This window comes from Lemur catta, chromosome 9 (genome assembly GCF_020740605.2).
Source record: "Lemur catta isolate mLemCat1 chromosome 9, mLemCat1.pri, whole genome shotgun sequence".
NCBI lineage: Eukaryota > Metazoa > Chordata > Mammalia > Primates > Lemuridae > Lemur > Lemur catta.
Genome location: NC_059136.1, coordinates 32,070,304 through 32,094,421, shown reverse-complemented (window position 1 = coordinate 32,094,421; position 24,118 = coordinate 32,070,304). Strand labels below are relative to the sequence as shown.

General features: G+C 36.7%; 1 protein-coding gene across 3 annotated transcripts in view; it reads right to left on the bottom strand.

The window, feature by feature from the left end:
* DNAAF11 (dynein axonemal assembly factor 11) overlaps positions 1–24,118 on the bottom strand; it is a 77,825-nt gene that overhangs the window by 30,787 nt on the left and 22,920 nt on the right. For all 3 annotated transcript variants that reach the window (XM_045561024.1, XM_045561026.1, XM_045561025.1), the window contains 6 exons: positions 23,199–23,428; positions 17,445–17,633; positions 14,762–14,839; positions 9,986–10,051; positions 6,265–6,334; positions 5,470–5,565 (listed from right to left, as the gene is read on the bottom strand). In XM_045561024.1, coding sequence (XP_045416980.1) covers positions 5,470–5,565; positions 6,265–6,334; positions 9,986–10,051; positions 14,762–14,839; positions 17,445–17,633; positions 23,199–23,428 — 729 coding nt within the window. The remainder of the gene's footprint in view (positions 1–5,469; positions 5,566–6,264; positions 6,335–9,985; positions 10,052–14,761; positions 14,840–17,444; positions 17,634–23,198; positions 23,429–24,118) is intronic.

Sequence of the window (24,118 nt, the reverse complement as noted above, 5' to 3'; positions counted from 1 at the left end):
TCTCAGGGAAGGACATTCCAGTCGAGGGAACAGCAGCTGCAAAGATCCTGGAGTAGAAAGATGCTTATCAAGTTTGTGAAATAGCAAGGAGGTCAATGTGGCTGGAATGACTATAGAGGGTGAAGTGGTAGAAGATGATGTCAGCGAGATAACAGGAGTGTGGAGAGACAGGTTATCAGGGGACTTTAACTCTGAATGAAATGGGAAAAGTGACTTGGTCTGGTACTCATAGAGTCATGTGCCACACAATGATGTTTTGGTCAAAAATGGACTGCATATACGATGGTGATCCCATAAGATTATAATGGAGTTGAAAAATTCCTATTGCCTGGTAATTGTAGCTGTCACGAAGCACAACACATTACTCAGTGTCTGTCGTGATGCCATCGTAAACAAACCTACTGCACTGCCAGTCATATAAAAGTATAGCATATACAATTATGTATAGTATATAACACTTGATGATAATAAATGACTATGTTACTGGTTTATGTATTTACTATACCATGCTTTTTATCGTTATTTTAGAGTATACTCCTTCCGCTTATAAAAACAATAGGATATAACAGCTCAATAAGTGTCATTGCCCCTGAAGACCTTCCAGTGGGACCAGATGTGGAGATGGAAGACAGTGATATTGATGGTCCTGACCCTGTGTAGTTCTAGGTTAATGTGTGTGTTTGTGTCTTAGTTTTTAATGAAGTTTAAAAAATAAAAAAATAATTAAAATTAAAAATACAAAAAAGCTTACAGAATAAGGATATAAAGAAAGAAAATATTTTTGTACAGCTGTACAATATGTTTAAGCTTGATGTTATTATGAAAGAATCAAAAGTTAAAAAAATAGAAATGTTTATAAAGTAAAAAAGTTACAGTAAGCTAAGGTTTATTTGTTATTGAAGAAAAAAACTTAAAAAATAAATTTTGTATAGCCTAAGTGTATAGTGTTTATAAAGTCTACAGTAGTGTACAGTAGTGCTTGGCCTTCACATTCACTTATCACATACTCACTGACTCACCCAGAGCAACTTCCAGTCCTGCAAACTCCACTCTTGGCAAGTGCCCTATGTAGATGCACCATTTTTTATGAACTTCCATTGCCCGATGCTACCTTTATGATATGGCCAGAGTACCTCTTCATCTACTACCCCATTTGCCACTTCTAGCATAGGTAGCCCCTGATAAAATGGTAGATGAGGTATAGTGGGAGATGGCTTTCTGGGAAATGTGGGTACCCACAAATTAAGCTATAAAGATGGTGAATGGAGACAGGAGTCCCAGCTGCATGCTAGGCATTGTGATATTTGCATATCACATAAGTCCGTTGTATATCACACACTCGGTGGTGGATGTTGGGAAGCATCTAGGTTTGCAAAGCTAGCATGAAGTGAAGCCTCGTAGAAAAAGGAGCTAAGCTAGAAGCACCCACTGACATGGCAGCAGCATAAAATATAGCCATGACCCATGTGCCAGGGGACAGATTTAGACTGATAAAACTTGACTATTCGTCAGCACCAAGTCTGTATAGATCCAGCCTCATTAGGGATAAGAAAACAGAAAAATATCAATTTGACATCATGAAAAAATGCTGAATGAAGTATCTAATAAGAAATACCATAGCCTTTTGTAAGTTCAATGACAAATTTTGTGTCCTTAGGAAATGTATACAAGGTTCATCATCGAATTTCTGCAAATAAACATAATCATCACATGCACAGGCACAATCAAATAGGTCAGCCCTTCACAGTATTCTTTACAAATACTGTCACAGAGAGGGAACTTCTAAACAACAAATCTGATATTCTTTTAATTGGTTTAGAGCATCCTGATATTAAAAACTACTAAAAACTATTTTATTAATAGATATTGCTCGAAGTACTAAATATTACGGGACTTGTTGACAATACCATACTATGAATGAATGGAAATTATACCTAAGTGTCTACTTGATTCTTTTTTTAGGTGAGGTAATATATTTTCCTTTATCATTTAAACCACATTGAATCAGGGTTTTCTGTTATTCAGAGCCAAAGGTATCCTAATTATATACCTTTCTTTTTAAAAAAATAAATTTTATCGTGTATAGTTAAGGTATACAGCATGATATTTTGGGACACACATAGATAGTAAAAAGGTTACTATAGTGAAGTAAATTAACATATCCATCATCTCACATGTTACCTATTTTGTGTGTGTGTGGCCAGAACAGCTAAAATCTATTCATTTAGCATGAACCCTAAATACAGGAAAACTTTATGATCTATAGTCCTCATGTCTATATTAGATCTCTAGACTTGTTCATTCTACATATCAGCTTGTATCCTCTGACCTACATCTTCCCATTTCATCCCCCACCCCCCCTTGTCCCTGGTAAACACTGTTTTGTTCTCTGTCTCTGTATATTTGAATTTCTTTTTAAGATTCTACATATAAGTGACATCATGCAATATTTTTTTTTCTGTATCTGGCTTATTTCACTTAGCATAATGTCATTAAGGCTCATCCACTTTATGGCGAATGGAAAGATCTCACTCATTTTTAGGGATGAATAATATTCCATTATATATATATGTATAAAGGAACATGTACATATATGTATAATATATGCACATGTACATATATGCATATGTACATGCATGCATATATATCTATTGGAAAAATTGGTTAACATCACACATATCACAGACATATATATCAGCAAAATTGATATATAACATAAAAATTGATAAACTGTGATATATATATACATATTACATGTAAATGTGATATACATCATATAATAATAGTGTATATTATACATGAGAATATTCTATATATGCCAGATTCTTTATCAATTTTTCTGATGACAGAATCTTAGGTTTATTCTTACAATATGCTTTAAAATTCCAAGAATTTTCGTCAATAATTATAATGTAGGCCACACTTGCACGAATTCACAGTAAGTTATCATAGTAAGTCTAGACTAATACAGAATATACTCAGTGGGTTAAACTTCAGTACTTAAAATGTTTTAATCAATAGGAATTATGAAGGTGTTAGTTTTCCATAATATACATTTTTAATAGTAAGTATAAATGAAATTAGAGTTTTGTGTTTTAACTTGGTGATTTTTAAGAAAAATCTTTTGTTGTTTGAGTTTCACGGTCCTTTCAAATAACTACTTATGAATGAAAACCAACTAATTTTGGGCAAGAAATTATTTTCTAAAGTTTGTTTTCGCTATCTACCTTTTAAAAGAAATAATGATAGAAGATGATGAACTTACAAGTCAATGTTACTTTAACATAGTAGTCTAAAATCTTAAAAAATATATCCCTCCAGGGAAAATGTTAGTTATAGTTTATTAATGAAGAAAAAAACAGAACTATTCCCAGTCCTTCTATATGAATTATCTCATCTTCAACCAAGCACTTCTAAAATGCTTTTTCCTTAATAAGCTATTTATTAAAGTTTTCATGTATTTTTAATGCAAAAATTTAGATAGCTATAAAAACAAAAAGAAAAATGAAAATAGAATGTTGCATTTATCTAAGACTCAGAAGCAGTGACAATAGATGTTTTCTAATCAATTACCTGGTATCCGGCAAAAGGTACACAAGTCATATGTCTTGATTTCCCTTTAGGAAATAGCAGAGTTCCTATTTAATCTTCAGCTATTCAATTAGAAGTTACAACAAAAAAAGGCTGCTGATCATAGTGTCATGCAAATGTCTTCACTAACTATGTTATCACTTAGATTTCCCTATAGGATATTCTAGTTATTATGGAAGTATTTCCTTAATTTGTTGTGGTCACCAAGGACAATGAGGTTCTTACAGTTGTGTTTGTTATTTTACTGCTTGACAACAAATTGTATTTGCTGTTTTATTATCTCAGAGTAAAAATACATAATTGATTATCATCGATCTGTTGGAAATTGGCTATAGGAAAATGCAAGATTATTAAGTCATTACAAAAATCTTACTGGTTAATCAACTTTATACTTTTTGTAGCAGACACTCCTACCCCCATTTTCCTTTTATTCCCCACCAGCTGAACCTCATTTTTACCGGTTTATCTAGTCTTCCCCTTTGAAATCTGAGTGACTTGGCCAAAATCGACCCCACCTTTAGCTCATGGTATAAGTTCTGATTAATAGAAACCAATCAGAGTATAGTCATCTCTCAGTATCTGCGGGGGATCGTTCCAGGACCTCTCACAGATACCAAGATCCACCAGTGCTCATGTCCCTGATATAAATAGGTGCAGTAATGCTTATCACCTATGCACAGCCTCCCATATGCTTTAAGTAATTTCTATATTTCTTACAATAACTAATATAACGTAAATGCTATGCAAGTAATTGTTATACTGTTTTGTTTAGGTAATCATAATAAGGAAAAAGTCTGTACATGTTCAGTACAGATGTAATTTTGGTTGAATCTGTGGATGTTGAAACCCAGGGATACAGAGGGCTTACTGTCCTACCATCCCTTTGGCCAGAGATTGGTTTAATTGTTCAGGATTGTGCTAGTCAAGACTTGATGAGCTCTTCAACTAAATTGGAATAATCAGTGCAGAGGAACTTTTATTCCACGGTAATGGGAGAGATCCTCTCTCTGTGCCTCTTTCTCTGATTCTCTTTCTTTTCATGCAAGGTAAGAACACGAAAATATGTTGCCCAAGTTACTACTTGTACCCATCTCATAGAAAGAAGCCAATCTGAGGACAAAGCTGACATATTAGAAAGACGCTGACCCTACCTGCCTGGGGCCCTCACTACCTTCTCCTATCTTGTTTTAAGAAATGAAACATTTCTTTATGGCTAAAGCAAGTTTTATTTGGTGTTTCTGAAGCTTACAATAGGAAACATCCTAGTCCTAACTCATTCATATGGCCTGTAATGAGGAATTCAGATACTCCCTATAGACAAATTACTGTTATTATCATTATTATTATTTAGAGACAAGGTCTCGCTCTGTTGCCTAGGCTGGAGTACAGTGGCTGGATCATAGTTCAAACTCCTGGGCTCAAGCAGTCCTCCTACCTCAGCCTCCTGAGTAACTAGGACTACAGGCATGTGCCACCATGCCCAGCTAATTTTTCATATTTTTTGTAGACATGAGGTCTCACTATGATGCTTAGGCTGGTCTCAAACTCCTGGCCTCAAGTGTTTCTCCCACCTTAGCCTCTCAAAGTGCTGGGATTACAGGTGTGAGCCACCGTGTCCAGCCATAATTGTTTTAAAGTTTAATTTCTTTAAGTTCTCTCAGGGAAGCATAAGCCACCTCAGACCCCAACCACATCCTTGTCTCATTTTTTTGCTCTCATAGGCCTTTGTTCTCCTACCTTAGCTGGTGTGAACAGATTTTCTGGTTCTCTCAACTGAAAAAGTACCTTGATCAGAAGTCATCATTAGTCCTGACAGATCAAGTTCCTTCAGCAACCAACGTATCCAGACTTGAAATTGAGCCAAATGACATTACCTACCTTGGGCATGCAGATTACCAAATGCCCCGTTGTCTGAGATCTTTTAGCAGAGCTGCTATCAGGTTTGACTTCTGCAGGAAGGACAAGCTGAAACGGCTGAAAATAAGCAGGAGGTGTCATCAAGAGCGGGGACATGTTACAAGAGAAGGTTACTTCAAGAGGTATTTTCATTACAAATTCAGGATACACCATTCAATTAAGAAATGTGTTTGGAATTATTAAGAAAAAAATGATATATGAGCTATGCTTGATATCTACAAACTATTTTACCTGTTCTAACAAATAGTCTAAAGAACAGTCATCAATTACAAACAGTGAAACACTCATGGGTCCGTTTATAGCTAAAAAGTAATTTGTAATATAAATAAAACTTATTATAAAACATCAACATATTTACCATAAGTCTTCAAGCTAAACTATATGAATCCTCAGAATCAGCAAAAAATACCGTTTCAAAACTGATAAAATTATAGCTGCCATGAAGGGAATCATTGACAATTTAGAATGAGTATCCTGTTTAACTTCATGCATAGGCTACCACCTATATGATCATGTTATCAGCTTTGAAACAGCTGGACACAGGTTTAAAATATTAATTCTATCAAGCTACACAGCGGTCAGGAGCCATGTCTACTGTATACCATTCCATGGCATAAAACCATGTGCCTAAAAAACAGCACTCTTATTGGGTTTCTCTTTTTCTATTTTCATAATACTTTTTAAAAAATCAAGGCAATACAGCTTAGTTCAAGTGTTAGCTTTTGAGACTGTAATAGTCTACAGGGTTACACTTACCTTGCCTTTGACCAGTACTCGCACATACGTTGGCTGTACATCGACATCAATTAAAGAGGTATCCATATACCTTCAAAATTAAACACACACAGCATTATCATTTTCAGCATTAAGTTTAAAGAAGTACAAATACAAATTCACACTTACATGACCATTTTAAATGAAGAAAGTTTAAAATTTCCATGCTAAACAGGTCTTAAAAAGTGGTCTTAAATTAATCCCCAGACCAAAGGAAATTCAATATATCAGCAATTTCATTTTTAGACCCACAAGTACACTTGGCATTGATTGCCCCTAACCCAAAAATATCTGAGGTCTGAAACACCAGAGGTTTGCAAAAAACAGCTTGCCACGTTCTTTCATGAATATTTTATTTTAAGCCCCTAAGACTTGAATAGCCAGGAATGCTGAATCTACTCTGCGAGAGGCCTGAAACCACCAGCTCCTGCTTCCTTGGCGGCTCTGGATCCCCTGCAGCTGTTCTGCAGCTGCCCTGATACCATCTCCCCTGGAAGACTAGCTTGCTTCCCTCCTCGCCTGAAGACACGTCCTGCTGAACAAGCAAGACTTCCATTTATGGCACTGACCCCAAGATCAGGTGGCAATTGCTCTCCTTGACTCATGAGCAAATAGAAGATTTAGATTTCACATCACTCAATAAAATCAGGCATTTAGCCAAATAATTATTTTTATATATTTTTAAAATACTAATTGTGAACAGAAGAAAATGCAGTGCTGATTCAAAAATGGCAAACATTAAGGCAGATAAGCTAATGAGAGGGTTAAAGGCAAAGGCTTTAAAGTCACAGAGACATATGGGGAACTGTCTCTATCCCTTCCTGATTTTTTATTTGGGACCGCAATCCTTAACCTCTCTAAGCCTCAGTTTCCTCATCTGTAAAATAAGGATAATAACAGTGCCTACCCCTAAGATTGCTATGAAGATACATGCATAGTATTATTGTTAATAAAGTATTATGATATGTTATTTAATAAAAATTTTTACAATAAAAATAGAGACAAGGTTTTCTAAATGTCATGTGTAATACCCACCACTTTAATGGATTACATGTTTTTTTACATGTTTAGGCCTCCTAAAGTGTCCATCTGTCCTTACCTGCAAGGCCCTTCTCTGCCTGAGACAATCAGCCAGTTTGCTGCAGAACAAGCTACTCCAACCCTTCAATTTTCATTGCTCATGGCACCTCCTTTCTCTGACCACCCTCACACCACCAACCAGACCTCACACATACCATTATTCCACATCCCTGAAGGCTGTGCCTTTCCTTGACAGCACTCTTCTCCCTTTGTGAATACTCATTCAAGTTAGAGGCCTGGCTATTTATTATATGTCCCCACATGGGACTGTGACAAGAGAACAAGACTGTATTTAGAATATGCCGGTTATAGTCTCCCTGTAACTGGCACATCGTAGGTAGTCTATCGATATTTGCTAAAGAAAGGGCAAGAAACATACATGAAGGAATGAATTTAACTTTCATGCATGCATCCATGTGCCAATAAAAATAACAAGGAATTTTAGCCTAATTTGTTTAGACAGAATCATGGGAACGGACGGATTTTATTATATAGACAAGAGAAATATCACTACCCCTTAAAATTCGTGTCTGTAGGGATGAGGAAAGTTTCCATTTGAGGACAGAACAGGAAGCAGCCAAGAGAGCTGAATTTGAAAGGGTCACACATTCATTAAACTCCAGAAATAAAGCCTAAAAATGGAAAGGGCTTAAATGGATGAAACAGTGAATGTTTAACTAAAAAAAACAACAGAAAGGAGAGCTTGGGGAGCTGGAGGAACAGAGGACATGAAGTTAGCTGGGGAGGAGCTAGAAGCTTTTTAAAGGCAGGTGACCTGACAGCAAGTGGACAGGAATTGACCTGAGGTGTGGTGTGGCAGACAACTCATCTGAGACAGCTCGGTGTAGAGAGGAAGGGACCAGAGCAGGACTGGCCCCCATTCACAAGAGCCAAGGTGGAAACAATTTAAATGTCCATAAATTGGTGAACGGATAGATAAAATTTGGTGTATCCACGCAACAGAATATTATTTGGTCTTATCAAGGAAAGGAATTCTGACACATGCTACAATATGAAAAGCCTTGAAGACATTACAGTAAATGAAGGAAGCCAGACACAAAGGTCACCTATTGAATGAGTTCATTTACATGAAATATCCAGAATAGGCAAATCTATAGAGACAGAAAGCAAATTAATGGTTGCCACAGGAGGGAGAATGGGGAGTAACTGCTTAATGAATATGGGGTTTCTTTTGGGATGATGAAAATTTTATGGAACTAGACAGTGATAATGGTTGCACAACACTGAATTTAAGAAATGCTACTGAGTTGTACACTTTGAAGTAGTTGAAATGTTGAGTTTTAAGTTACCTGTATTTTATTACAATTAAAAAAGCAAGGTTGGATGAAGACCTGAAGGTTTATGTTCTAGCTCCTCCAATCACTGTTTCCTTTGACAAGACTCATCCTCTGAAAATTTATCCTCCTTGGGCAATTACAGGAAAACAACCCCTCCTACCTCCCAGGGTTACTGATAGATTAAATAAAATAGAGCACATAAAAAACCATTAAAAAGAGAAAGGCTTTTATTATAATTCATGCATGAAAATGTCATACTCCCACTGTCAGTATTCATTCGTTCATTCATTCATTCATTCTTGTATTGACTGAGCATCCAACAGGTGCCAGGCACTGTTTTAAGTGCTGGAGATATAGAGAGGGAAGAACAAACAAAACAAAGTTCTGCCTTGACCACAAATTTTAAGAACACAAGTAAATTTATACTTTGCCAGAGAGAAACCAAAAAGCAAGGAGAGGTAGAAGGAAGTTCTGGGGCAGAGCTGGGAATTGTTTTATGTCTGACTGTGGCATAGAGAGCCTTCTTTAATTAGTTGGCATCTGAACAGCGGCCTGAAGGACAACAGGCAGCAAGCCACAAAGACATCTAGGGTAAGAGCAATACAGACAGAGGGCACCACATGCAAGTGGTCCCCAAGATGTTGCAAGTGGACCCCGAGAACATCAGAATGATATCAGGACAGTGAGATAGAACCTAAAATCTTGGAATGAGGCAGAGTGACCTGGTGTCTTCAGGTGACTCCCACAATGAAAGACAGAAAGTGGTATAGACTGAGGGTATGAGCGTTAAAGCTGCGGAGTTTTAGGGAGAAGAGTGGGACAATAGTCTGGCTGTGGTGCTGAGGAGTAAGCAGGATGCCTTTGCCACTCCCCCCAACTAGAGTAAAGATGATGTGAGAGAGCAGCCAGGAAAAAGCGTCTGCTGGTGACAAAGCAGCTGCTAGGTGTACCCCAAGGTCTCTACGATGGGACTGGGGCAGGGGAGCTTCCCATGTGATGCTTATTAGTACAGCAAAGCATACTGGCAAAACAGAGGAGTTTAAGGGCAAAGAGCAGAGGGGGTCCTTATGATACCAGCATTAGAAAATAGCATGGCTCTGAGAATTATTTAAACTCTGCCTTAGCTATTCCAGAGTTCATAGCCATGCAATTTTCATGTTTTAAAAAATTACAGTAAGTTCTCTGTCTTAAAAAATAAACTTCTTCATTTAACTACATGGCAAACCAAATTCCATTTCAAAATGTTTCAGAACTCAAAAGATTGCAACTGAGAATGAAAACAGACAGAAATGCCATTAAATAAATACATAATAAAATGTCTTTACCTGTAGACAGCAAGGTCCAGTATGATCTGGTTACGTTTTTCATCATCTTTCAAAGAGAATTCAAGTCTAGGAATAATACATTGGGGAAAAAAAGATGTTCTTAGGATACTATAATGAGAACCTCATCACATAATCAAAAGTAAATTTGATAATAGTTATATAATAATCTCCAGTGACAAACTTATTTTGGTAGTTGGACAATAGAATTTCTATGTTAATTTAAAAATTTTAAAAGAAATTTATAACATATTAATAAAATATTTATGTTTATATTGTTTAAATCTGAGAATCATAAGGTAAATTACATACAAAAAATTAGCTATGGTGCAGAGATAGAGACATCTGGTGGCTAAAGTTTTCCTTTCCATTTCATGTGAGTTTGCTAGAAGCAAACTATTAATAAAACACTGGAATTATTTACAGAGAGCTAAAGGTTGTATTTGCTTCCGCTTTACCCAGCATTCTATTCTGTAAGTTTTAAACAATCCTGTCTTCCTTCCTTGTTTTTGCCATCTTGGTTCTTCTCCTTTCATTGTGGACCTTTCCATCACCCTGGGAAAGGCTGAGACACTGCCCATTGCGTCTGTTTTATAGATGAAGAAATGGAAGTTCAAAGAGGTTGGCATATCTGGGAAAGAGGCTGTATGAGGCTGGATAGGCAGGATTTCAAGGTCCTAAGTCTTTCAACTGTACCCTGAGGTTGAGTCCTAGGTCTACCTTCCATACCAGCAACATACTACTCAGAATTACCTGGTCAATTTCATTTGAGCATTTCACTTACTATGTTATTCTATTAATACAAAATGTATAACCCAAGAATATTAAAGAACATAATCTAAATTTTTTGGAAAAATGTAAAATCAGTGATAGATTGACTGTCAGCAGTATGTCTGCTTGTGGCAGGCATTATCTCAATGCTCCCAATAATCCAGCCATGTGGGACTTTTTCAGTGTCTCAAATGACCCGTGCATTTCTAAATCTCATCTCCGGAACCTTTTTATGTGCTGTCCCCTCTGCCTTGATTGCTTACTTCCCAATTCTCCAGCCAGCCAACTTGAATTCTCCCTTTGTATATCACTTGAAAGGTAATTTCAGAGGGGTTTTCTATGGCAGAGACCGCTATGCATTGCCCACTATCTGCTCCCCTTTATCCACAGTGATAGGAACCATGTTTTTGACCAGGCACATGGCTATGTAGAATAAACGCTACATTTTTCAGCCTCCCTTGCAGCTAGGTGAGGTCATGTGAGGGAAAGTGTTGTATGGCACATTCCAGGAATTTTCCTTTAAAAAGGGTGTGTCTGTCCTTTCTTTCCTTCCTTTCTCTTTATACAGCTGAGTAAAACAGATTGTAGGCGGCCAAAAGATGAACCACGGGGGCTAATTCACAAGCTGTTGCAACTGTCCAGGCAAGAGGTAGTGGTGGCTAGCTCTAAGGTGGTGGTGATGGAGTTAATGAGAAGTAGCTGGATTTTGGTACTATTGAAGGAGGATTTCATAGGGCTCACTGATAAAATGATTGAGAGAAGAATCAAGAATGAATCCAAGGGTTTTGGTCTTAACAAATGAGCAGATAACTTGTTACTGAGATGGAGAACACTGAGATACTGCATGCTATGGGGGAGAGTGGGAAATAAATCAGGAGTTCTATTTTAGTCATGGTAAGTTTGCAGTAACCATTTTATATCCACACAGTGATGTCAAATAGCTAATTGAATAGACAAGCCTTGAGCTCAGGGAAGAGGTTGGATCCAGTTGTGAATGATGTAAAGATAGTGTTTAAAGCCATGGGACTCAGTGAGATCCCTGAAGAGTGAGTGTGAAAAGAGAAGACAGCTGAGGAGTTTGCTCTAGAGTACTCAGGAGACAAAAAGGATCCAACAAAGTATAAAAAGATGAGCAGCCCATAAGGTAGAAGAAAAATCAGAAGCAAAAGAAAGACACTGCTTTAAGAAGGAAGGTAATGATCAATTGGATCCAAATCTGCCAAGTCAAGTAAGACAGGGACTGAGATTTGAACAATGAATATAGAAATGATGTGACTAAGTAAGTTTCAGGATGATGGAATGCAAAGAAGTGGTTTCAAGAAGGAGCATGAAGTACGAAATTGGAAACCAAATGCAGACAACTCCATTAAGAATTTTGGCTATTAAGTGGGGGCAGGGAAATAGAGCTGAGGTTGGAAGGGAAACCAGGGAAGGAAGGTTGTTGTTTTTATTTCTTTTAAGATGGAGGTTATTATAGTTTGTTTGTATGCAGGTGAGATTAATCCAGCACAGTGAAGAGAACCGATACAGAAAACCCAGGATAACTGAGAAGCCAAGTCCTTGATAGGAGAAGGAACAGGACTGGGATGCCAGCAAAGACTGACTTCTCATAAGAAGTTCACCCAGAGCAGCAGAAGAGAAGAGGGTATTTGGGTCATACCCAGATATGGTGGTTAATTGCTGTTGGGAGGAAAAGGAAAACTCCTGAATGCTTCTGTTTTCTCAATGAAATAAAAAACAAAGTCCTCAGTTAAGACCGTAGAATGGTCAGGGGTGCTGGAGGTAAGGAAAGAGGAAAAGGTATGACAGCAGCCTACAGGAGAGTGGGAGAAGGGACTGCCCAAGAAAATACAGGAAGATTGCCAGAGTCCATTTGAGATCTGTGGTCACTAATTTACAGTATAACCAGTGAGTAGAGGTAAAGTTTCCTCCAGCCATGCGGGAGGGCCAGCCCAGGAGTGGGTAGTGTGCTAGATTTAAATAGGGTTGGGATTTTATGATGGAAGGGGAAAAGGACAAGAGAGTGGAAGATGTTTGCCAAGGACTGATTTCCATGATGAACCATAAAACCAAAGCAGAGTGAGAGAAGGTGAGGCCATGAAGAACATGAATGAATTCCTGGTCTTAATGGGGGCAGGTGATTGTTGGAGTGGAAATAGTCCCCCAGGAACATAGGAGATGGTGCTCAGTGACAGACTTGAGGTGAAGATTCTAGAGGTGGAAGAGATATTGATGGTGGCTAATCTAGGAATGAAAATGAAATTGTGTGGCTGGCTGAGCTTAGATGGAGAAAAAGATGGTTGGAAGTGAGCTGGTTGAGGAACTGAGAGGCCAGGGCTTTGGGTGGATTGCCAACATGTTTTATGAAGTCACCAAGGCTGACAATGGCAGGAGAGGCAGAAAGAGACACTGATCTGGGGGTAAGACTTTCAAAGAACGGAGGGGCAGAGGGTTGAGGGCTGACCAGGGTGATGGAGGGGACCACAAGAAGAAGGGCTGGGGTCATGTATTTAGATGGCTTGTACTTCAACAGAGGAATAGGAGAAATGGCCTAAAAGTAGCCAAGGGATGTAACTGCCCTTCCATGCATGTGGTGAGGAAGAAGGGCAGGCAGCAGCAGGAGTGGGTCCTCAGCTTCAGTTAGTGAGAGAAGGGAAGGAGGAGGATCCGGGTTTGGCTGACCAAGCTCAACTCAAGCTCCAGAGGGCACAGTGGAAGGGGTAGGGGTCCAGGGAAAGGGCAAGAATGAATTGGATTAGCGCCATATGGGAATAAAATTCTGGATGATGGCAGATGACCTGGAGGGCAAGGAGAGCCGAGGCATGACCAAAGGAGGTGGCAGTTGGGGAGGCAGTGGCAGTCAGTTCTTCAAAGAATCTCCCGAAGTGGAATTGGTGTTAGGCACAGGTGAGGTGGTCAGTGTGGTGAGAGAAGGGGTGGTCTTAGCAGAGGCACATGGAGCTCTGACGGTCTCCCTTGTGCACTGCTGTAGGCTAAAGAGAGACAGTTTTCCCACTAGATTTTTAAACTTCAGGAGGGCTTTACTGTTGTGTCTCCCCAGAGCCAAGCCTAGTGTCTGGTGCTGCATTCCTGTCTGCTGGATAAAGATGGTGTGTGTGTATGTGTGTGTTGGAGAGTGAGATTATGGACTTGATCATGGAAATCACCAGAACTGGGTTAGCATGGGCAAGTCAGAAACATCACCTATTAGCAATGTGACCCTGCGCATTCACTTCACCTCTTTCAGGCTCACGTTCTGGACCTATAAAGAAGAAATACCGCCCACCACCAGTGATTGCTGTGCAGATGAATAAATGCTTGGGAATAATTCAAGACAGTGCCTTTACCACAGTAATGACATAGTAACTGAAATGATGAAAGTAAATAGGTTTGAGTAATAAAACAATGTGAATGAGATTTAGTCTGTAGACTTTTTGGTCTATATTTTGACTGCAAAAGGCCTTTCTGGTCTGCTTTCTAGTTAAACTATTAGACAGACAGAAACGGTAGATCAGATATTACTAAACTGGAGGATTTCCAGTTTGAATATTTTTCGTCTCATAAATTCATTGAAGTATTAAATCAATCTCTTTCCTTAGCTCTCAAATGCTTTGTAGCTATGTTCCAGAGTATAAAGGAGATGTGTAGGGGATGTTTCAGTATTCTCAACCACCTCAACACACTTTCATGGCAAAGTTTTAAAAATTCATAAACACAATAATGCAGTGGCAATTTTCAAACATAAAACTGTATATGGTCCAAAGTTTCAGGGGCTACATAAATAATATTTTCACATGTCAAGATCATTTTCTGGATGCCAAGAAAATTATGTACTTGAAAACATAATAGATGTTTTGCTTTTAAATATGCACAAAATGGCATTATTATTAGACTCATCAAATTTAAGAGCAGTCAGTATATTCTTTGTGGAGCAAACCTGGAATTGAAACAACAATTGACCAATAACATGAATTTTGCTTCTTTAAGTCTCTATTTGGTCTCACGTACTTGGGCTCATTTACATTCAGGGCTTTCCCATCTTCTGTGATCAAAATCCTAGGTGGCTTCACTTTCTTCTTTCTTTCACTTAAGATTGGGGGTGGGTGAGAACAAGGGGCAGCAGGGGGAGGGAAAAATATGCAAACAGAATATAAAAGTAGTTAATATATTTTTGTGCAACAGCTTAAGAAATATCAATCAGACTTCCGTGAATACATCAACAATTCATTGTTATGAAGCCCATTCCTTTAATTCTATGCTAGGAATTAATAATTAAGCCAGATTTTTTTATATGGTTGTATCTGTATCTATAAAGCAAAAATGCAACCAAGACAATTTACCAGATGATCTGAATGGGGGAAGAAAAACTCCTTTTCATGAACTAGCCATGAATATTTAAATAAGTCTATTTTATGCATGATTTACCCAGATAACTGTCAATTCTCCATTTGTGTATTGAGCTTCTGCTTTAGTTAAAATTACAATTTTTAAAATACCAAGTGGAATCTATTCAATAGAAATAAAAATACCAGTGTATAAGGATCTATATAAAAGGATATTTCTTACACCATTGTCTGTAGTGGAACTGTTGTTAATGTCCATCAATGGAGGGATGATTGGATCAACTGTGGTTTATTCACACTACAAAATATTTTGTAGCTATTAAAAATGTGTTTGCTCTTTACCTACTGATCTAGAAAAGGTTGATGATGTATTCAGTGAGAACAAATATATAAAATATAAGTCCATTTTTGTTTTAAAAAAGGACCCCAAGTCCTACATTTGCAGAGATAATTTATACAATTGTAAAGGGTAAAAATTATATGGTGGGTGCCTGTTAACACTCATTACATTGAAGGGCTGGATAGGAGGAAAAGAAAGGGAGCAAAAAGGAGAAGATTCATGAAATAATGTGAAATAAAAATGCAGTGTGTAAATTCTATTTAAAACATTACTGAAAATATATAAAAACTTAAATAGGCCTATATGGAAAACATATAGACAACCAGATGGACAAGCTTGTTCAGATGATGAAGCTGTAGGCAATTCTTTGCCTTGGATTTCTATTATACTTTTAATATAGATTTTGTATCAGTTAACTTTCTTTTTCAAAAAATCATAAATGTTCTTCTGCATCTTAAATTGGGTGTCCAGATTCAATTAAATAAATATTTCAATGACCCAGGACAATTAAGGGGCATCTAGAACTACTTGGCTTCAACCTACTCAATGCAGATAAGAGCAGAGTTAGGATCAAAAGATTGATCTTATCCCTGCTTTCTCCCAGTTAATGAAAACAGCTGTCCAATCAAAGAGGTAAACATCTCAGGAACACATTGGTTTGGGCAGAGTATAACACACAAAACAGTGACTTAGACTTCCATCTAATTCAGCCCCATGTTTACAGGTGTCAGAGGAAAAAATATTTTTTTCTCTTGGTTTCAGGCTCAGTACGTTACAAATTACGTATTATTCATGTATACATATATACACATAAATATAACATGTATATATATGTGTTTATGGGTATATATGTTAGAAATATTACATATTCTATAAATATGTAGAATTTCCATTTCAAAAGGGCTCTTGAGTCTGCAAAGCACTTTTACATTTATTGGCTCATCTAACCTTCTTAACAATAAAATGGGGGAGGTAAAACAGGTATGATAACCCCTGTTTAACAGATGAGAAAACAGCTGAGGGAAAGTTAGGTACTTGCCAATATCACATAGAGAGTAGCAGCAGAGTCAAGACATGAACATGTAGTTTCTGATACTATTCGATGCTTTTGCCAAAGCACTATATGGCCTCTCAGTGTATAAAATAACCACATTTTATGAAAAGTTTATTTTAGATAAAATTTGATTTTTGATTGTTTTACCTGCCTATCTTTCTAATTAATGAAGAAAATTTTAGGAAAGCAGCAGATATTTCAAATAGTTTTTCTACTCTTCTAGTTTCTTGCTTTTAGTTGATAATCACAGGGAGAGATATTGTGTTTCACTTGAGTCATTGTCATGCAGATTATTGTATTTCAGAGCTAATTGATCACATTCTCAAGCTCATGAATAAGTATTCCCATAAGTAATACATTTTACATACTAGACTTAAGCAATGACATGAAATGAAATGACATAGAGCCTATCTTTGAAAAAGCTACTCTCAAAATAATAGCTTAAGCATCTTAGCTTCTAACAAATCATCAAATTACATCTAAACAATTTGAAAGTGAAATTGTACTGTTAAATGTCCAAGAGAGTTGTATTAGGAAAATAAAATGCCTAATGAAACTAATTTCTAATTCTTCATTTTGCAAATTAATAGAAAAGACTCAAAGGAGCTCATTCATCCCACAAAATGACCTCAGATTTCTTTGTAACATGATAACTAGTGTTTCTAACCTAGGCCACGCTATTGTTAGACATATTTAAGGTGCTTAAACAGCTAAATGCATACAAACAAAACCCTACCTAAAATGTCTTAATTCATAATGTTCTAAAGAAGGTACTTTGATGTTAATGAATGTTAGCTGATACAATTCAACAAAAAGCTGCACTTAGAAAAAGCAAAATCTATACGTGGTGGCTAACAAAGGTTTAACACAGAGGATGGGTGAAATAACGTGCAATCATGAAAATACAGTCCATAAGAGAGTGTTGCCTCATTCTTCTAGGAAAACATGGAATACCTTAATTTTTCTTGTTTTTTTCTTTGCTTTTCTGTATGTCTAAGAGTTTCCAATCTAGATTCAGGAGTAAACAAAGAGGGCTTATTCCAGAATTCCAGGTCGTCTTCATTTTCATCTAATTTCTTTTTGTTGTGTTCTTCTTCTTGTATTTCTGGTGCCTGGAGGTGATTGCTCTCTAAAGAAGATGGACTAGGAAAAACAAATAGAAAGCACATAAGACCAAAAATGGATATATGAGTTTCATCCTTAGTATCTTATATGCTTTTCTTATGTTTATCTTTTTACCTTTCAATGAGAAAGTGACTCTGAAAGACAGTCTATCAGAGCCATGCTGGAGGACATTGCTGCCACAGCACTTGGGCAGGCCCTCATCCTCTATCATCAGAAATACCATGGTAATCAGGTGATTCCAGGGCTCGTAGACCTGGCTGGTATGAGTCATCTGGGGAATCGTATAAAAAGTACAAATTCCTGCGCTCCTATCAGAGAGTCTGTTCAGTAGGTGTGGGGTGGGGCCTGGGAATCTGTTTTGCAACATTTTGCAGGAAGTTCTAATGAACAGACAAGCATGGGGACCACTGGGACTTAGCCATCACCCCACCTCCAGTCTCATACCCATCAATTCCACTCTCCACACTGCTCCTAGAGGGATCTTTCCCACAGGCAAACTGGATCATATTATTTCCAGGTTCTTTAATGATTCTCTACCTCCAAAATTCTCTTGTGCAACATACGAGAACTTCGCTGGTGTGGCTTCTGTCTGCTTTATTTTTCATGGATAACTTTGACTACATAGCTTTATGTGGACAACTTATGATTATGTAGCTTTATATTGTAACAGTTCTGTTTTCTTTCATTCATGTTTTGTGGACTGTCAGAGAATTAAACAATGTCTCTAAATGTCATCAAATGGGTATTATATGAGATATTCAAGATGTTTTCAACATGGATTTAAGAAATATTTATTGAGCATCTTCTGTGTGCCAGGCTCCAGAGATACAATCCTGATCAAGACACACCACAATATTACTTTCAGGAGATTCTATTCTAGTGGAAAGAAAACGACATCATTCAAACAATAAACATTGGGTATACTGTCTCTCTCCTCACCTCCCCTTAGAATATATACATTTTTAGAAAATGACATGAAATGAAAAAATTATATGAAGCCTTTAGTACCAAGTATAGCATATAGTAAGTATCCAATAAATGTTTGGTTTTGTTGAAGAGAAGCTCATCCAGTCAATCTTAAAATAAGATGTTTTTTGAAGAGATGGACCAAAAATACTAGAATATGAAATTTAAATAGTATAAACAGAATATAGAATAAAATTCTGCTTAGATTCTTTACATAGAAAATGCAACTAGATATTTTAATAAGCAAAACAATGTAAATTACTGAAAATAAATGCTTTGCCATATAGCTATAATTCTTTATGGTACTGAAACAACAATCTATAAAGGGGATCTATAATATTCTAGCTAATTGCCACTAAAACAATTGGTTCTATTCTCATTTAAATGATTTTTTTCCTGGAAAGTGACTAATTGGTTCACTTTGACCTTTTGCAATCTAAAATAGTAATAATAAACACAAAATAACAGTATTTACAAAAAACTATTAGAAATATCAACTAAATAACATAAGTCTCCAAAGGCAAAATGCATATAAATACAAGCATTAATAGCTGGATGATGGAATAGGTGCTCATTAGCGTATGAACAAAAAAATTTCTCTTCAACCACTACCTCAAATCTGCTCTCTGTAACTCTCTTTCTGCCCGTGAGCAAGTAGATCCCATAGCCCTATAGTCACGTTTGAGAACAGTTTCAACTCAGCTAATGCTCACTTTCAGGTATTAAAAGGTCTACAGTTTAAATAACACTTTATACTTACAACCAAATTGAAGCCATTCTCTCTCTCTCTGAACCCTCTCCCCCCTTTTCCTGCTCAAGATTGGGCTGGGCATGGGGAGAAGGACACCCTCCACTCCCACTCTACCCTTCATTGTTCCTCTACTCCTTGCCCCATATCTCTGGGCCTCTTCAGATTCCTCCTGCCTTCAGAATTTGGGGCCTGGGAGGACAGATGGGAAGAAGGAGGTGAACATCTCCCATGTGACCACTGCCTTTATAACCTGGCTGTTGCTACCCTCTCTGGGACCAGTGCCCACATACTGGCTTTCTCATCCTGTGAGCACCTTTGTCATTCTTAGAGATACTGCAAGAGCCCTCTGAGAGTATCATTCCCTGGTCCTTTTGTGATAACTCCTCAGCTTTTTCCCACTAGTAATCCACCCCACAGTCTCTTACTGCTGCCACACCCTTGGGTGGCATACCTTCAAGACAGCTCAAGTCCAGCTCCTTCTACCATACGTACTTGCCCTATGGGATATTCACAAATCCTTGCCATGCAAAACGCTTAAAGTGTGAGCTATTTCCATTTACGCCCTCTTTCCAGATCCTTCTGCTTCAGGCTGTTCCAGGCTACTTCCTATCTCTTCAATTCTCCAGGCTGGAGGCAGGTTCTACCTAGGCAAGGGGTAAGATGCCTCTCTCTTCTCTTTCTTGCAGCTTCAGACTCTCTGTGGTGTTTCTTCTTGCATCCTTGAAAGGGGAATATCCACCTACTCCTCCCCAACTAAGTCAATGGTTCACTATTTCAGTGACTCTCCTCCAGAATGTCTAGGTTTCTGTTCATATAGGTATATGGGGTGATAGTGGTGAAGCCTGAAGGACCAGCCAGTCCTGTGGGGGAGGCAAGTTGGCACCTGCAGGAAACCTAACTATAAGCTTCTACTAAAATACAAGGAACAGATCATTTTAAACTTTTATAAACCAAGAACAGCAAATGATCCTCAATACATTATGTATGCCTATTATAACCTTGTTGCAAAACACCAGGAAAAAAATATAATGAGAAAAGGATATTACAGCATAAACTCACTTATGAGCATAGGTTCAAATATTAAACATAAAATACTAGCAAAATGAATTAGCAATGCATTAATAAATATATCATAGACAAAGTAGGTTTATTCTAGAAATTCAAAGATGGTTTAATATTAGAAAAGCTACTAATGTGATTCAACACATTAGTAAGAAAATACAATTATCTCAATAGATTCAGGGAAAGCATTTAATAAAAATCCAATATCTGTGATGATGAAAACTCTTCAACAACTGAGAGTAGAAGGAAAATTACTTAACATTACCAAAAACCCATAGCAAGCATTATACTTAATGATGAGAAACAGAAAACATTCTCTTAAAAGTTAGGAACAAGATACAGATACCCATTCTTACTGCTGCTATCCTACCCTATACTGTAGTCCTTTGTAGGCACATAAAGAAAATAAAGAGGAGGCAGAAGAATTGGAAACACTTTTTGAAGTTGCTTCTTACAAACAATGTGTTTTTCCAAATAAAAAACACAAGATAATCTACAGACTATTGCACCTTTTATAAAGGTTGGCAAAATTAATATTATACGATACCAGTATACAGAAATCATTCATCTCTTTATCAGCAAAAATCATTTACATTATCTATTTTTAAAATCTTATTCTACAAGATACTTAGAAATAAATCTAAGGAAAGATGGTAAAAGACCTTTACAGGGAAAATTAACAACCTGATTGAAGGACTCAGAAGAAGATCTAAATAAATAGAGCTCTTCCAAAGTTCAGAAAGGAAAGAATCAATGTCACAAAGATGTCAACTTTCCCCCAATTAACATATAAATTAAATGCAATTTCAATAAAAGTTCCACAGAATATAAAATAACTATAAAGCAATAAGAAAAAACCAATAATTTATTGGTAATAAGCAAAGGACCTGAATAGAGGAAAATCTGAATAACAAATAAGCATATAAGAAGATATTTAAGATATCCAAAATCACTAGTAATTACAGAAATGCAAATTAAATTAAAAAATTAGATGCTACTTAACACCAAACTTGATTGGCCAATATTTTAAACTATCATATTATCTAGTGTTGGCAAAGACTGAGAAATCTCCTATGTTGTTGATACATGAGTACAAATTAATACAACTACTTTAGAAAACAATTTGGCAATACATATTATGTTGAAAAGACATGATATGGATGATATAGCAATGTCACTGCCAAATACCCTAGAGAAACTTCCATACCTGAGGAAGACAGTGCAACATTGTTTGAGAAAATAAAATAGAGAAAACAATGTAAATGGCCATCCAAAGAGGGATGGCTGTACCAGGACTGATCAGCTGGCACCCCCTGGCAGGGCTACCCATGTTGTCAGAGCTAGTGCACATTCTACTGGTCAGGGTCAATGAATCACTGTTAAATATTTCGAATATTACTTCTGGGTTAAATTGTAATTTATTCATCCAATAGAATGTTATTCTATAGTTAAAATGAATGAGTTAGTTTTACATGTCTTCATATGCATAAATCTCAAAAACATAATGTTGAATGAAAAGTAATCACTCATGCTAAACACACACACACACAAACTACTTTTGTTTAAGGAGGCATAATTATGAAGTAAAGGTATGAAACATATGGATGGGATTGACATATACCAAATACACACCTGTTCTAGGATGGCAAGCACCAGCAGGGATGAAGCAAGCAATGGGATGAAGGGGAAGTATATAGCGGCTTGTATTATCTTGATGATGTTTTCTTTCTTCCTTTCTTCCATCCTCCTTCCCTCCTTTCCCTTCCCTTCTTCCTTTCTTCCTTTCTTTCTTTGTTTTGACAGAGTTGCACTCTGTCGCCCTGGATAGAGTGCTATGGTGCCTAACTCACAGCAACTTCAAATTCCTAGATTCAAGCAATCCTTCTGCCTCAGCCTCCCAAGCAGCTGGGACTACGGCTAATTTTTTCTATTTTTAATCCCCTGGCTAATTTTTTTTTTCCATTTTTTGTAGAGACAGAGTCTCTCTCTTGCTCAGGGTTGGTCTCTGAACTCCTGAGTTCAAGGGATCCTCCTGGCCTTGGCCTCCCAGAGTGCTAGGATTACAGATGTGAGCCACCACACCTGGCCTTGTTTTATTTCTTATTTAAAAAAATATCCAAAGCAAATATACAAACTATTGTCATTTATTAAATATGGACTATAACTGTCTATTTAACTTTTTTTAAACATTTATGTATGTCTGAAATACTCAATAATTATATTTTCTCAAGTTTATGAGATTCTGTTATCTAAATATTTAAAGCTTTCACTGTATGGAATTGAGTCAACTGACTACAGTTGCAATTCACTATATATAAATAAATAAACAAGCATGAAAAATTCAGGTTTGTAACAAAGACCAATTAGAGAGTTATTAATCACATTAAAAATGTATTCAGCACATAATTTACAAAATAGAATGTTTTATGATACAATTAGAATTATTCAATTTATAATAATGTGATTTGCATTTAACTTTTCTAAAATATTCCTACTTAGTAAATCAATGTACACCTGTTAATTCATCTTTCCTGGATATCTTTGATAGAGATTTCTCTGAGAATAATTTAAGATGCAAATTAAAGTTCTAGTTTGTAAAGGCATTTTTTCTAAGGGATGAAAGCCTCACAGAATGTCACACACAATGGGCTGCTCATATCCTTCCTTCAAAAATTCACATCATATTTATTCTACAAATTAATCTTCTGAGATTTAAGTAATACTGTGAACACCTTAGGAAGAGAACATAGTTTGCTGTTTTTAACAAAAGTTAACTAGAAAATAAACTCTAATAATTTACATACAGCGTAGCACTGATGTCTGTGTACCAACGTCCGTCAAAGCCTGGGTTACTTCTCTTCCTCTTGTCTTCATTTTCATGCTCTTCTTGAAGTTTCCTCTGAGCCTCTTCTTTGTCTTTGGCTCGTTTGAGGCAGTAAGCATTTTCCTGCTCTCTGACTTGTTGTTCAATTACTGGATAGTTCTGCAATGCCTGAATCCTTTCTGAGCGCTCTATTTCTTTACCATCCAACCACTTAAATAAAAAACAACATAGTTTCATTATTCAAAAGTAGCAGTGTGAATCAGCCCCAGATTGATTTTGATCAAGAATTTTTTAAACTTAGAAATAATAATGTATCATAGTGATAAGAACTGAAACAAACAAATTAATGGGAAATATCAGAAACATTGATTGAAATCCATGTATATTTCTCACAACTAACAAAGTTTTACAAAGTATCTTTATTGGTAATAATAAGTAAGGCCTTCTATCAAAACCAATAATTAATAAAAATCTCTCAAAATATTTTATATGAATTTATAACTGCTCACTATATCAAGAATTTCAATACTTAGGTCAAATTATAGCTCCAAAGTATAACAACGACACTTCCCAAATGCTCTCTATAAAAAAGGGCCTTGAATATTACACATAATTACACTCTAATACAAATGAGCCCATGTTCCATCCTAGACAACAAGATGAACAGAATATGTTATTAATTGCACTATTCAGATCTGATATTTTCATAAAGATTTTCCAGAGTAAAATATTAAAATAAAAACTTCAACTGAAATCTGAAATGCCAAAGCTAACAGTTTAAAGATACCTATTTATCTCCCCCACCCTCGTTCTGCAAAATGCAGTAAGGTATTTATAAAGGTGTGGTTGACAGATAATGGTTCTTTAAGAATGTCCATGTTCTAATCTCCGTGAATGTTA